The 15,728-nt window shown below is 39.2% G+C and overlaps 1 protein-coding gene across 3 annotated transcripts in view; it reads left to right on the forward strand.

Annotated features, from left to right (window-relative positions):
- Nucleotides 1–15,501, forward strand: part of inpp5a (inositol polyphosphate-5-phosphatase A) — an 83,046-nt gene extending 67,545 nt beyond the window's left edge. For 2 of the 3 annotated variants that reach the window (XM_077613467.1, XM_077613468.1), the window contains 4 exons: nt 8,972–9,083; nt 11,132–11,200; nt 13,146–13,182; nt 13,914–15,501. In XM_077613467.1, coding sequence (XP_077469593.1) covers nt 8,972–9,083; nt 11,132–11,200; nt 13,146–13,182; nt 13,914–13,963 — 268 coding nt within the window. In that variant the 3' untranslated portion in view covers nt 13,964–15,501. Of the gene's footprint in view, nt 1–8,971; nt 9,084–11,131; nt 11,201–13,145; nt 13,234–13,913 lie in introns of all 3 variants that reach the window. The other variant, XM_077613469.1, reaches the window with a different exon arrangement.
- Nucleotides 15,502–15,728: the final 227 nt, after the last annotated feature.

Consider the following 15,728-nt stretch of genomic DNA (forward strand, 5'->3'; position numbering starts at 1 on the left):
TTGTCACAATAGTAAAATGTTCAACTTGATGCAATTTTTGATACTATATAAATAAAAATGCAAATATAATGTATTTATTTATGAACTCTTTCAGTTCTATTGTAACATCAATAGACTGGGCTGTTAAAAAGTAAAATAAAACTTTTCACATGACTTTGTCAAACCATAGACGTCCAATCATTTTGAACTCGAAGGGTGACAGCAAATGAACCTTCGTTCATCCTGTGCGAGCGCTCCCTCCCACTTCAAGTGGGTTGGACGTCTAACTCCGCCAATGACAGCCAATGAATGATCCAGGAAAATGCAAAAATATCTTCCATTACTTGATAATATTGTATAAAGCAGAAGTGAATACACAATAAATCCTTGCTACTACTGAAATCAGTTACTGTTGCATTAATTTCAATCAATCATTAAATTTAAATCTAGTGCCTTTTACAATTGATGTACTTGGTTCATTTCACTACAAAAAATGTTCTGAATATACTCCTCATTCTACAATGCAAAATGTAACAAACATATCACTTTATAGTTCAATTGCCCAACTTGCAAAATACTCTTTGATTCAACCTAAACTGCTTCTGTGCGTATGGAAATTGTCTGGATTGGTGTGAATTCTCTCTTTGCGATTAATATTCTGTCTCAATGGGGTTTGGCGCATGTGATCTCCTCTCTTCTTTTTTCAAACAAATGCATTTGCAATTGGCCCTTTCAGAAGAGAGAGAGGGCAAACACGCTGTCGGCGTAGAAATATGTTTCGGGAGCAGCGCGTTAATGGCGCTTGACCTTTGACGTTGGTTGTGACTCAATCAGTGCAGATAATGAAACGATGTAATCAAACAATAATTACTTGATAAACTGCTCGGGTGGCAGGCGCAGGGCTACAGGGATTTTATTCTGTGTGCGTGCATGCGTGTGTGTGTGAGAGACAGATTGAAATAGAGTAGTTATCAAAGAGCCTGTTTTGTCTGCTCAGTTTTTTTACTGAGTTACTGTGTGTGCATGTACATGTATGGGAGAGCCTTAAGACCGAGTAGGTGTGCATGTCAAGGTTCTGCCGGTCCCTGTTTTTTAAATGACTCTGTGTCTTAATCAGGGGCCCCATTTACATCACTTTGCATAAGTGACATGAGGATTTATTGTCCTTTTATACCGGATGACATTTGCACCGATCCATATAATACTGAATCATCTTTCTGCTGGAAGGAATGACTCTACTGCTGTGTTGGAATACAAATGATTTGATGATAGTTGAGGTGATGATGAATCAAATAGATGAAACCCAGGAGCAGCACATGAAATTTGATTTGATCTACTCTGTGTGTGTAACAAACCAAATCATTGTCAACCTCGTAATGGGACGCAGTGGCCTAGTTAAAGTTAAACAGTCCCCTCCTCCCATTTCTATTACACTTATACACACTCATCATCACACATTCTGGAACCCCTCCTCCTGTCAGGTCCGCCTTGTGCTTCTTGAGCAATCAAGCCTCAATGATTGTTCTCCATCACATAGTCTGCTCCAGTCCAGCCCCTCACCATCTGTGAAGTAATTACTCTTTTTAGTGGTGGCCATCAGAAGACAACCTCACTGAGGCACACACACGGCTCACTTTTGGTCAAATCCATAAATCAATTCTATTCACAAACATTTCATCTGTTGGCGAATTCTCTCTGTTTTGTGGGTACCATAAGACGCAAAGTGTGGAAGAAAGACTACACAAACGCATTTATTGACGATGATAGGTGTCCAATCATGTAGCTCTTTTCATTCCTCTGCTATGAATTTTAATCACTAGTAGATGTCCAATCCATTTGAACTGGGAGCGCTGGCGACCCTCCCACTTCAAATGGATTGGACGTCTGTAGCCTTCAACGGCAGCCATTGATTTAACCTTGTGGTTCTGCTGACTATTATTTGCTGCTTTAGTAAAAATGACATAAGAGATTTAAATAAAATCTCTAGCCTATATATTTTAACTGTAGTAGTAGTAATATTTACACACACAAAAATTGAATTCACAGTAAAATACTGGCAGCTGTGGTTGCCAGAATTATATCGTTAAAAAAGCGGAAAACAGTAAAACGTTCATTGTCGTATTAACAACAAACTATTGTAAAAACAACTTTAGTTTATATATTAAATACTATACAACTGTTGTTTTGCATTAAATGACTGTAAAAAGTATATCTGTGTAACCGGTCTAATAGAAGTGACATCACAGTATTCCCTTTATTGTATTCTCCCTCTTCTCCAACTGGAGTTTGAACACACTCTGTCACTGTGGCAGTCAGGCAGACTGACTATTGTCCCAATAGTCTTGCAACTAACTACCAGTACACTCTCTTCAGCTTTCAGAGAGTCATAATTTCTTGACCCACATGCACAAAACTTCCTCCAACTGGTCTGCAGTAGCTCAGTAGTTAGCAAATTTGACTGCCAAAACACAGTGTGGGTTTGAATGCAGTCTGCAGAGGGTGAGCAGGAAGAAAAGGCATGACACCCCCATCAAGACTGATCAATTACAGTGTAAAACATAACAATATTTGATTTTTACTAACATTATTTTCAGTTTAATACACAACCTACAAAAATTGAAGGTTCCATTTATGATTCTTGAAGCACTATATACCTTTAAAATTATTATTGATTTTTTTCCATTCTAAAATTGTGGCTACCACACCTGCCAGTATTTTACCGTAAGTGTAGAGTATTTTTTTTCCTTATACATTTCTTCAACAGTTGTATTATAATGCACATCTTTTGAATCTCAAAAATGGCCTGTCAAGTTTGTTGCTGACAAGTATAAGTACTTAGTCACAGAGGTGTGGAATTTACCCTCGACTTGCCATTACTGGTCCTGGAGCCAGTTGACTGCCATGCACTGATCAGCCACAAGGCCACACACACCAACACTATCACTTGGTGAGTGCACTTTTTGCGCCACCCCAATTTTCTGGGCAATACAGATTTACCCATACGCTTGAGTTTGTAATTCCCATGTCTTAGTGCTACATGCATGCTGTGGGTGGAGCCACCTCAAAATGTAGGAGTTTCCTGTTAAAATTGGGCCTTGCATTTATTCACCTAGTGTGTACTCTGTATCCCTTACTACCACAGTATCTCTTATGTATATAAATTTATTCATGCTGCATTTTGATTGATTTAGAGGAAAGCTTTTAGTATTCTTCTGATCCAATTTATTGGCTCCTTTTTTGCACAAAATCAATGCAAAAATTAAATCGGGAGCCCAGCGTCAGGGGGCAATGCAGTGGACAATGAGAGCATAGGAGAGGAACGTATTCTGTCCCTAACATGGTTAGTGGAAATGGGCTTTGAGACAGATTTTGAGTGACATTGCCCCAACAGCACAACTCCACCATGTGGGAAATGATGAGTGATTTCAGGGAATGAAAATCTATGTTAAGAAAAGCAAATTGAAGGGAAATATGGAAGAAGACAGAACACAGCAATTGGACTGTTGCTTTGCTTGAAAAAGGAAATACATAATGTGAATAATGCTTTCTAAATGCACTCTTAGTAATGCCAGCAAAAAAACTAAAAATGTTCTTACTGAAGCACCGAACTAAAGATGTTGAAACCTAAGGGATTTGTTTCTTGAAAAATTCTGGCAGAAGCAGAGCATTAAAAAATGGATGAAAGTCATGGCACAGTGCTTACAGCTTATGATGTGGGCTTTAATAAATCATCAATATTTGCTTGAATGCTACCTGAATGCACATGTCCCATTTCTTTGATCATAAATGCTGCACCTGCTTGATAAAAGATTCGAATAGTTTGCAGCTGAGAAAGTAACTTTTTTGGATTTTTTTAAATGAATCTTTCAGAATATAAAAATTTATAATGATAAATATTATTTCATTATATGATAATAATTTCTTGATTATAGTCCATATCATGAAGTACATAGAATGTTGGGAATGCATGAAAGGCACACGAATGGCACTTGTCTTTTGTGTGGGTGTTTGTCAAGTCTAGACGTGGATGAAGAGAAGAGTTCTGAGGTCACAAGGTGGGTGACTTGAAGATTAGTGAGAGTGCCCTTAAAAACTGACCCGGACGTGTCAGCTTACTTTTTTTTTCTGAAGCTAGAAACAGGAAATTAGGTTGAGTTGAGACACTATTTCTGGTTAAATCACTTAGCCTTTTGGAGGAAAGATAGGAATAATCATCGGAGGTCCTCTCTCCATTGTTTAAGACACACTAAAGTAGTTATAAAACAAAGCACTGCTGTGTGTGTGGCTGGCGAAGAAAAACAGCTGACCAAGTTAACGCGAACATTGTTTACAATCATCTGCTCATCCATCATTCTAACTACTAAAGAGCCTGTGAAATTGGTGAGGGGCCATTGTCTCGATAATAGCTGAATAATGTCCACTGTCATGTGTCATTGCCTGGGATGATGCCACTGAAGGCAGGGTTTTGTTGAAAACAATCTTTGTCAGGATGGATTCAATTGAGGCCATCTGCGACTTCTTTCCTTGGTGTGGGGAAACTAAATGCTACACATGTCATAGCTGAACCCGAGTGAGCTGTGAGCAATGAGCTACTGATGGCATTTTACACTGTTTGTACTGCACTGTGCCAATGTTGTGCCTGTGAGCCCCCCAACCCGACAAACTGAGGCAAACATCCCGCTTTATTGATAGCATTTGGCTGATCTTTTGTGCGCCTGCGAGTATGTGTATGTTGTGTTGTGTTTTTCCAGGCCTCCCCTGACAACGCAAACAAACATTGCAGCCGAGGTTGCGAGTCATTTCTGACGTTTTACCCGATTGATGCCCTGCGAATATTGACATTATCCCATTATGCCCTTCTGTGCCCTTAAATTGTCAATGATCGCTTAGATTCTTACAAATACGTACAGTCATACCCATCTTGGAAGTTATACAAAGACTGTGTTAAAATATTATACAACTGCGCTCTATTCATTATTGATATTTTGACAAATTATTTTATTTGGAGATATGGGTTTGAGATGATGGCTTAATGGAATTGTTGTTCATCCGACTTGACGTTTAAAAAATAAAATAAACGTTACATTCCTGTAAATCATCTGTGTTGCTGCAGAAGCTTGCGACAAAAATGTGAATGGCAAGCCCTCTCCCTCAATAACAGTGTGACACACACACGCACACACACAAACATTGGGTAGGGCCTCACCTCGCCTCGTTTTACTGTGTGAAAACAAACAGGCTGAAGTAAATGTGAGTAATGTGTCTGCAGTCAAATCAAACATTAAGCCCCAATCCAAGCGTGAATGAGTGAGCTCTTGATGGGCTCTACACACTCTAGATATGGGACCATACTCTCATGCATCATCTGAGATGATAGGTCAGTGCCACAAAAAATGGGCAAACAAACCAATCAGAAAATCGAAATGTCTACTTAATAAAATATGTTTTGTAAATGACTTTATTATTCCCGCTCAGACCTCATGGGTATCACAAATGACTGCTAAATAATTATCCAGCTGGGGTAAGCTTTAACTGACCTGCATCACCCAGTGTATAATGGTGATTGACGATCATATTTACATTTTTATGAAGTTAACTTAAACAATTAGAAGCAGTTGCCTGTTATATTTACTATTAATAAGTCTATGTTAAGCGGCGGCCCGGTGGACCGAGTGGTTAGAGCGTTGGCCTCACAGCTCTGGGGTCCTGGGTTCAAATCCAGGACATGTCCATTTGTGTGGAGTTTGCATGTTCTCTGCGTGAGTTTCCTCCGGGTACTCTGGTTTCCTCCCACATTCCAAAAATGGTAGGCTAATTGGACACTCTAAATTGCCCCTAGGTATGGGTGTAAGTGTGCATGGTTGTCCGTCTCCTTGTGCCCTGTGATTGGCTGGCCACCGATTTAGGGTGTCTCCCGCCTCTGGCCCTGTGACCCTAGTGAGGATAAAGCAGTTCAGAAAATGGGATGAGAAGTGTTAAATGTTGTCATACATGTACGTATATAATATATATTTTCTAGCAAGAAAAATAGACATAGCTTAAAGGACTTTGGCGCAGTAAACACGGAAGCTGCACCCCCTTTTTTCTTTTTTTTTCTTTTAAAGAACATCAATTTGGTTTAACATTCCTTATTTCTGGTTCCAAACTTTAGAAAGCTAACACGGATGATAAGGATTCCGGACAGTTGAAGTAATAAGCTAACCATAATTATTTCATTCCATCTAACAAGCATATTAAATTGTGAATGTCATCACTAACTTTATATGGCTTTAGCTCTAGCAAGTACATGACTGCATTATTAAGGAGCAATGTGCGTAGTTTTTGGAATCTATGTGTGTGTATGTATATATAAGTTGTATAACCCCTCTTACAACTGTTAGTTATCAGCTCAGCCCATTAATTATTGCAATTTGTCTTTGTGTAGGCAATAAGGGTCTGATAGGACTGATGGCCTCCAGCCCACACACCCTCTCAGACCGTTTACCCACCGTGATAAATTTGTGAAGCCACTAATCGGACACGTTCATCACTTTAGCCAGAGCACACCATTCAAATGTTTGCTGTTGCATTAAGGCTTGTTATCTTCCTCGGAACCAACGCAGGGTGCGGTACAGAGAAGGGGAACAACCTATACAAGCACAGGTCCTCTGAATTGCCCTTTAATTGCCATTGTCGAGACATTTTTAATCAGCTTTTACAACTGCTGGCTGCCATCAAAAATGACTAAGTTTTGAAGCGAATGGCTCATTTGCTATCTGGTAGAAGTTTATTGTCAGAAGGAAGTCTTCATTCAATCTCTTTCAACACCAACGTGGGCTTTGGCTTGTTGGTCAATAAAACAGTAATAGAGTCGAGGCCTTGATAGGAGGATTGTTCTCTGTTAAGACTGGGACCCCTCCCTCAGGAAGCAGGGGGCATTCAGGCCACCCTGAATTCAAGAAGCTAATCAACCCTTTGAAGATTTCTGCTCTTTTCTACCTCTTTCTATTTACTCCCTCTCTAGCCGAAATTCTTCTCGTCTCTAAAGTTCTCCTTTTATTCCTGCTCTCTTTTATCCCTGGTTCCAAATTTTAGCCGTTTAATTAGCATACCTAAAACATGCATTGTTTAATTACTATTAATGCTCATTGGAGGCAAGGAACCTCTCTTGAGTATCACTCCGCAGGTCTGTTTGTTCACCTGGTGGGGGGGCCCTGAGCGTGTGCGTTTGTGTGGACGTGTGTGTTGACCCTCAGTGTGCCCCTGCTGTAACCCCATACACTAGAGTACACTCCCTGCCATTACATCAAGTCACAATTTACAAATATGAACACCACACGTACAACGGTCTAATGACAATGTTTACATCATATTTATATTGAGGTGCTTTAGACTTGACAAACTCCTAGAACTTTCATAATCACACTTTAATTGTATAAAATCACAAAGCAACAACCTTGTTGTAACGTTCGTTGTTATTTACTGTAAACACAGCTGATTTACTGGATGATAACCCAATTTTTAAATTGGTTGTTACAGTTTTAACATCGGCTTTATGATGTTGGAATGTTTCATTAAGGAATTAATGTCATTCAACATACCGTCACTATTTTCATAATGCCTAAGCTTAGACATGTTTTATCTAAGATAATCATGGTATGTATATACAGTATTAAAAACTACTGCAAATCTCAATAAGTGGCATTTTGGCTGTCTTCAATTACATTTTTAAATCATTTTTTCATTTTATGTTTCTTGTACAAAATTCCTTAGAATATAAAAATCCACAGTGAAAATTGTTATTTTTATTTATAGCTATTGAGTAGAATGAACCCGATTTGAATTATGATAACACTGTTGGCTATATTGATTTGTTATTGTAGTTGTAGTATTGGATTTACCAAATGAAGTCAATGCGTACCCATAGTCAAGTTGGTATTTGTGATTTTGTCCTCTATGGGTTCATGGTTTTGTGAGTTCATTTAGCATATTTGCAATCAAACGCCTCTTATTACATTACATCTGTCATATCTTTAAAGAAGTAGAGGCGCTCTACTATGAGTTATGTATTATAATAAAATCATACTTGCAGAGAACACTCACTCTGTGTTCTGCTACAGTTAGCACATGTGCTATTGAAGGAGCAAATTGGATTGGTATTACAGTATGTAAGCTTCCCTTCCACCCTGATGAGCACCGGCAAACAAATTGGATTGCTGGTGTGTAAATCTGAAGCCGTTTGATGAGCCGAATGGGCAAATTGAATTCTCAACAATGTAAATCTTTATCAGCTCGCCCAGCCCCGCGCCTGCCGCTGCTTAAATCAAGTGATCATTCCCTGCTGTTCCAAGACACGTGCAATCTCTATTGGCCATTTGCCGCCGAACCTAATCTGTTTTTGATGACTGTGTAGGGATGTAGTCATACATATCAGCAAACCCAGTCTTCCCCTGGCTTGCAATTGCTCTCATTCTCGCTGTTATTCTACTCCTCCCCTTCTCTCTCTCCGTTACTCCCTCCACCAAACACACTCACAACCTGTGCAGTTGGCAGAGAAATATTACTTTGATTAAGCCGTTCGTATGTGTTGATTTAAGAGATTACTCAGATGACTAGTCATGCTAATGGACCTCCTGTTGTTTTCATGAAAATACTTTGATCAGTTTGTGTGATAAAGTAGATGTGATTGCGTTCAATCCTGTTCACCTCTGCGATTCGTTCTCTTTTTAACGTATATATGCTCAATAGGGCTGTGACAATATATTGATACGGTGAAATATAGTGATACTTGGTAATTCATTAGGTTATTGAGATTTGCTGCCTAAAATGATTAATCTAAAATAGTTGCATAAGTTCACTTATGATGGAAACTTTTTTGTACCTTGCTATCTTGTTTTTTGTTTGGTTCTTTATTAAATTTCTGTTAGAGTCCGTTTTGATGTACAGCAGGGCTGCACTCTACTGAGAACTAACGTCGTTACTGATCTATTGGGTTTGGCTTGTTTCCCTTCAGTTACCCGTACAGTGAAGACAGCAATCAAGGGAAGCAGTACATGAACACCAGATGCCCAGCCTGGTGTGACCGAATCCTCATGTCCTCATCAGCTAGAGACCTAGTCTTAAAGGTGAGCCTCATCCTGATCATCAAGCAGCTTTATAAAAGCCATCAAAGTTAATTTAGGAGGATTGTACATGCGTTATATAGTTGGTTTAATGACCGAAACAGAATTGGCTTGTACAGTATCTGGAAATCTTTGAGGTTTCAGCCTATACGGCTATTCGACGATCCAGTCGTTGCGTGTGTTTTCAGTACTATCATACTTTTCGGCTGCTGTAAATCAAACTGCCATGAAAACATGGCCGCTGAGTGGGACTAATTTTCTTTATATAAAATAATGATAGTAGAAGAGCATTATTTAGTATTTGTACAAAAAGAATTTCTTGAGGACATATAGTAATGCAAAAAATATACTTTGTATATAATTTTTTTGGCTTTGTTTTGGGTAATCATCTTGAAAATTATCGGATCAGATGTCCAAAAATCTGCACCAGGACATCCCTAAGAACACCCATGACAGACAACAACAAAAAAACAAAGCATTTTAGATCCTTGTTGTTGGATTCTAAGCATGCATTTGGGTGTGGAGAACCAAACATTGCAGCATTCAACTGTGAAAAGAGATGCAGCAGTGTATTGTGCACCCATCAGCCCTCAACATGGGGCCTTCAGGAAGTTTGACTTTCTTTTGTTCACAACAAATGAGAAATTCCTTCCTGACCTTTTTTCTTTCGTGACTGGAGCAACATTAAAACAATAACTGTGTAACGCCAAGTTGGGCGAAAAGCCGTGACGGTCAAAAATGTTGGCGTCTACATATGTGGACGGCTGCTTGCCGTGTCAAGGTGGAGCAAAGAGCTAATTGCTTGTAATGCAGAGGACAGTTAGTGTGTCCGCAGATTGGCTGATGATTCACTGAGCACACGTTGCCCGCCTCTGAGCATTACAGATTGTTGAGACATGGGCCTGTAAACAGGCCAGCGCGTGGCGTCATCGATCATGGCACGGTCGGTTAACTCGCCATCATGTTATTTTCTGCTTGCCGAGCCCTAACACGCCAAAGGTTGCCTGCTGGCTGTGCAGCGCGGCACCAGCTCCTGGAGCGCCGGTAATGAATGTTTAGCCGAGCGAGCGCTCCTCCTCCGCCGGAGGGCCTGGGGTAATTTGTTTATCTGTCTAAAGATTACGCAGCCTGAAAATCCACAATTTTATGCCGCCTTTGTAAATGATCAAATGCGCCTTTGATGAATGTACGAGATGGGTTCGTGAGGCAGCGGTTCACGGCCATATCGCAGACATATAGAGAGGTGTCGGTGCGTGGCCCGCAAGAAAAAGGTAGCGTAAGGTGGCGCCGCCGCTGTGCGTGCTGACCCCACTCCAGCGCAGGATTACTCTGAAGTTAATTTGGATTTGGCTTTATGGTTCATTCTCTGTCTCTTTCTCCTGAACCACCAGTGCACCTCACCATGTCAATAGTGTGCACATATGCGATTCTTTGTGTGTGCTTTTTTATGGCTATTTAAAAACTCTTTAGTTCAACCAGAAAGTGTGATTTATTCAGCAGTCTGCGGATACACGTCTGTATGGGTAGCAGATTCTTTGTGGGTGCAGAGTGAAATTGAACATGATTTCCTCATATAGGCTCCAAGATTACAGCGGCAGTGCATCGAGTTTGGAAGCAAAACACGCACTTTATAAATGACTACTGTGTTTTGTTTCATCTTCACTGCACCGGCTGCGAGTTTGAAAAAGGTTCACAAAAGGTGTTTTCAGCTCAGTGGACAGAGATTAGAGATTTTTTTGGGGTGTGTGGAAAAAGTACAATAGGTTGTGCTAACTTTTGCTTTGCATCTTTCTAAATCAAAGTCACTGGTATTGACATCTGCTATCCCAGAGCTTAAGAAAAACAAATAAAACCGGACAAAGAGGAAATAAATACAGGTGTGATGCATGTAGTAAAAAAATATTTTCGTCAACATATTCCTGTTTATTACACTATGTTTAAGGATGCCCGTATAATGGTTGTTCAATCTTATGTAGTTACTGACCATTCGTGTAAACACATGTTTTTACGTCCATTGCGGTACTGATATTTTTTTTTCTTTTCGTTTGCAGCCAGAAAAAGATGAGACGTCAATAACCTACGATAACATTGGGGCCAATGTCTGCATGGGAGACCACAAGGTGACACAAGGGGGCTCTGTGCATGTCTGTGTCTTTACGTATAGTACATAAATTTGAAGCAGTGAGACTATTCCCAACCAGGTTTAGGATGACATTCTGAAAATACTATTAAGTATTTATAATCCTCCGTCATATATAATATGCCCCACAGAATAAGTCAGGGGTGCACACACATATACATTATACCAGGGCCTTCATGATTCCCAACTCAGGAGAGTATTTTTGTCATTACATCAAGACTGACTGCTTTCCTGATATGTGCAGTTGATTGCCATGTTATGTATGACATGTGCAAAAACTAGATCCTACGTAATGTCATGAATATCAAATGACAAGTGAGCATTTCTGATAGCCTAAAAGAGCTCTGTCAATCACAAGCAAAATCCAGGAGTAATGAATACACCTATAGCTATAGCGGTCTAATACACCTATAGCTGTAATAACATTATTTATGGCTTTATAAAGATTACAATTGATTTTAAGAACATGTTATATATGGTAGATATCAATTTTGTTCCATTAATGCTGGTACTGTAAGGTGATGTGGATAAAGCAACCATAGTGATTCATTTGATGCTTCTCGGTATGACGCCATGCCGTTCTACACCACCTCAAACTGCGATTCAAATGCTAATCGCACGTTGTTGAGTTAAAATGTTTCTGACAGTCTGCCGTAAGAGGGCATTATTTTCTTCTACTCTTGTATTGGATCTCATTTGGCAGATGGACCTATTACTGTGGGTAGAGAGTGTATAGTTCCAACAAAACATAATTTTGTGTCTGAAATGTTAAGCTTTGTCGTTCAGAAAAAGGACATTGAATGCATTTTAAAGTCTACATTAGAATGTCTGAGACATTTTTCTATGAACCATACCTTGATGTGTCCTGATTTACTTTGCATTCTCAACCAAGGGTGCAAAAACCTGAACATACTGTGGTAAATTAGTATCAATGTATCCATCCGTTTCTTTGAGCTAATATTTAATGTGCTTTTTTCATCCTAAAAATTAGCTTTGTTGTATTTTCATATGCTCTTCAGAAGCCATCATCTTGATAAAATTGTGTTTCACCAACAAAATATAATTTAGCCAGTGAAGCGGATACTTTTTGAATCCCTTGAGTGAAATTAAGTTGTGATATTTATACATGTGACGCAAGAATTAATTATATGGACACTCAATTAGAAAGTAAACATCAATGCCAGACAAATGCAAAATTATTCTCCAGGGAAAGGGCTTCTAAATGTCTTTTTGTCACCGTGCTGATAAATGATGCTCACAGAATAGCGTCTAGAAAAGCTTACAGATTACATTTTAACCTTTGCTCATTTTGTAAATAAGTGATAACACACTTGAGGTAATATTCCTCGGTAATGACGGTTTAGCTGCCATGTTTGTGGGGCGGTGCGCATGATGATGCTCATGTTCACAAGTGAGCATCTTCCCTTGCAATTTTCAGATGACATGCTAACACGTGTATTGCAGAGGAGCCGAGCAGAAGATGAGCGGCCGGCCCGTTGAACAGTGTCGCTTCAGTGTGCCGCCTCAGACAGCGGCCCTGGCTGTGAATGAGAGGCGCCTTAAGCCAGGTCTTTCATGGTTACTCGCTACGACATAGGCGCTAACGCTTGTGTGCGAGCTGACCCCAGCCCGCGGGTGCATACTGTGGCGGGTCCTCACCTCCCAGCCGCACACTGATGCTAAAATCACAGCTGGCCATGTTTAAAAAATGTCCCGTATTGTTAACGCAAAGGCTCCAAAACACACGGGCCTGGTATGTAAGTTTAACCTCTGTGTCACACAGAGGCAACGAGAGCTCCCACTTGTCAAGCAGGGCATTAATAATAAAGTCTTCAGGAACTGCTCTCTTCAGCTTCTGTCTGAATGTTTCTCCATTTTTCATGGATTTTCCTTTCTAACTGCGATTTGTCTCTGCCTTCTTACAGCCTGTCTTCCTGTCCTTCCGAATAACAGCGGGGGCAGGTAAACGTAATGCAAATAAGCACAAGTGTTGTGTGGTGCAGTGATGTCGTGGTAAATATTATTTTTTTTGTTTTCTTACAATGACTTATTATTTGATCTGATTTCGGAATCCCTTTATACTCATGGGCACTGATCAGTCACTAGACATTGTGGACAAGCGTTTTAGGACGAAGGCTGTGTAAATGAAAATGAAGCAAAGTAAAGGATTTAACTCATTGGCTGCCTTTGACGTGGCTAGATGTCCAATTCATTTGACTCCAGTGTTTCGCCACTCCCAGTTAAAATGTATTGTGCCATCAATGGCACTGAAAGATGAGCACTTACGATTTGGATGTCTCTCGTTGTCAATGGCAATGAGTTAAGAGCTTATATAAAGAGTTGCTCATTTTCAGTATTTTATTAAACAATTTTTCAAAACATTTCTGTAGAAACAGGCCTTCACTTAAGTTTTCCCTTCAATTTAGAAACAGATTTCATCATTCACAATGTTTCATCAAGGGGAAACCTTAATAATCTACCAGTTTATAACCTCTCATTGGTGACTTGATCAATAGGTTTGTTCTAATACTTTTGTCCAAATGATATTTGAACGCACACATCAGCTTGCGAATTGCTTAAAATGCAGCAGCCATTTTAAGACATGGACTCACAAACTTGAGCTTCAGTCAAAATTTGAAATGTACTTTGATTACTTGTTATGCTTAAAATGTATCCTTTCTTTCACCTTGCAGGAAATTGTTGCCAAAGGGGGGAGAATATATTCTGTGAAGCGCCTATGTGAGAACACAAGGAGATGCACACACACACACACACATACAAACGCGTGCACGCACGCACACACACGCACACACACTTTGCACAAGCGTCCACTGAAGACGAACCTAAACAAACTTTTCCAGCAGTGCTGAACAGCCGTCCTCGCAGCCCATTTAATTGCAAGCACGTCGTTTTCCCTCTCCATAAAACACTTGTTGGAAACGTGGACCAGCACCCGAGGGTGCGAGGGCCGTTCTCCAGACAACACACACATCGCTGACCTCGCCGTTGCCACGCAACCCCCCAACACCCCCGCTGAGGGAGAATAAGAAGAGGATAGACTAATGGGATGGGCCTAATAGTTGCCAAAACTGAAAAAAAATCAGTCGTGCTCCACATAATTGCCATTTTGACGGCTGCCTTTATGTCTACACAACTCCATATTGTGTGTTTTTTTTTGGTATAAAAAAAAGAAACTGAGAAAAAAAAACAAGTGCAATGCAAAAGACGTATATCTATATGGATAGTTTAATTTGTATGTTGGGCACTATGAAAATAAGGCTTGTTTCTTATTTTAGCTCTTAGTTCGTTTAACTTTATTTTAGCCTTCACCCCTATATATATATATATATATATATATATATATATATATATATATATATATATATATATATATATATATATATATATATATATATATATTAAAAACACCATTTGAATCTTGTCTTGTTTTATATTCTATACTTTTTAAAGAGAGACAATTTATAATGCTTTTTGGGAGACGCTTGTTGCCAGAATGACCTTTAAATAATGGCAAGAAAGTGTCTAGCCAGTGATTTATTCCTATTCAAGAATGTTTTAAAGCAGTGCCATAGACCATACGAGTGCATAAGATTTCATATATAGCACACTCACGTTTTTGCATTATCATTCTTACTCTAATTTATTTCAACTTAATAATAATATGGTTCTGAATGTAACATTTTAGGTAGATGTGGATATCTTTTTGTCAATTTTGTTACTGCTGTTATGGTGCCAAGTACATGCAAATAAAGTGTGAAAACGGTAGGCATATATTTAAAGAAGAGAAATGAAAAATGTAACTCTAAACGCAAGTAAGACCAAGTAAATAAATGTGCTTTTATTTACGTTCCTAGTAGCCTGCAACAGCCATCAGTGGAACCAAAAAAAAGCATTATACTGGGAAAGGCTGTATTGTTTTTACAGTTTGATTTTATTACACTACACGTTTTAAAATTGTTCCTCTGTGGTTTTTGTTTTCGTGGAAATCACTGCAAGTGGAATAATGTTGCGCCTGCTGGACAATTTGTTTTCATTCTGTATGACTTTGGATTGTTAGGCAAACAGGTAAGAAAAAAAAATCTAACTTATGCTTGTGTTTGTTCCTGTTGCTCATGGGAGTTGACTGTAGGAATATAAACTGTGGTTTTCCTTCACTCCATTTTACAGTATAAAAGCAAATAAGAGATTTTATTCAAGCCCCTGTGGCCTCGTAGCCAACAGGTGATGCACTTGTTAAGCAATAAACAACATTAGAACTCACCCATATCTCAGTGTCCTCTTTAACCTGTTGGTTGCTCCACAATAATTTATTCCTCGCTGCCTCTGTGCTGGAAAAGTCGGCAAATTAGTAATTAATAACCCAAATGTTTTCTCTTCATTTTTAAACAAAACTGATTAAAATGTTAAATTCGTTCTTCTTTCATAATTTTTGTCAACTTACGAGTTCTATTTCAATTTCAATAAGTGTAAAAGTTTCAAAAAATTGT

Source organism: Stigmatopora argus, chromosome 11 (genome assembly GCF_051989625.1).
Source record: "Stigmatopora argus isolate UIUO_Sarg chromosome 11, RoL_Sarg_1.0, whole genome shotgun sequence".
NCBI classification, from domain to species: Eukaryota; Metazoa; Chordata; class Actinopteri; order Syngnathiformes; family Syngnathidae; genus Stigmatopora; species Stigmatopora argus.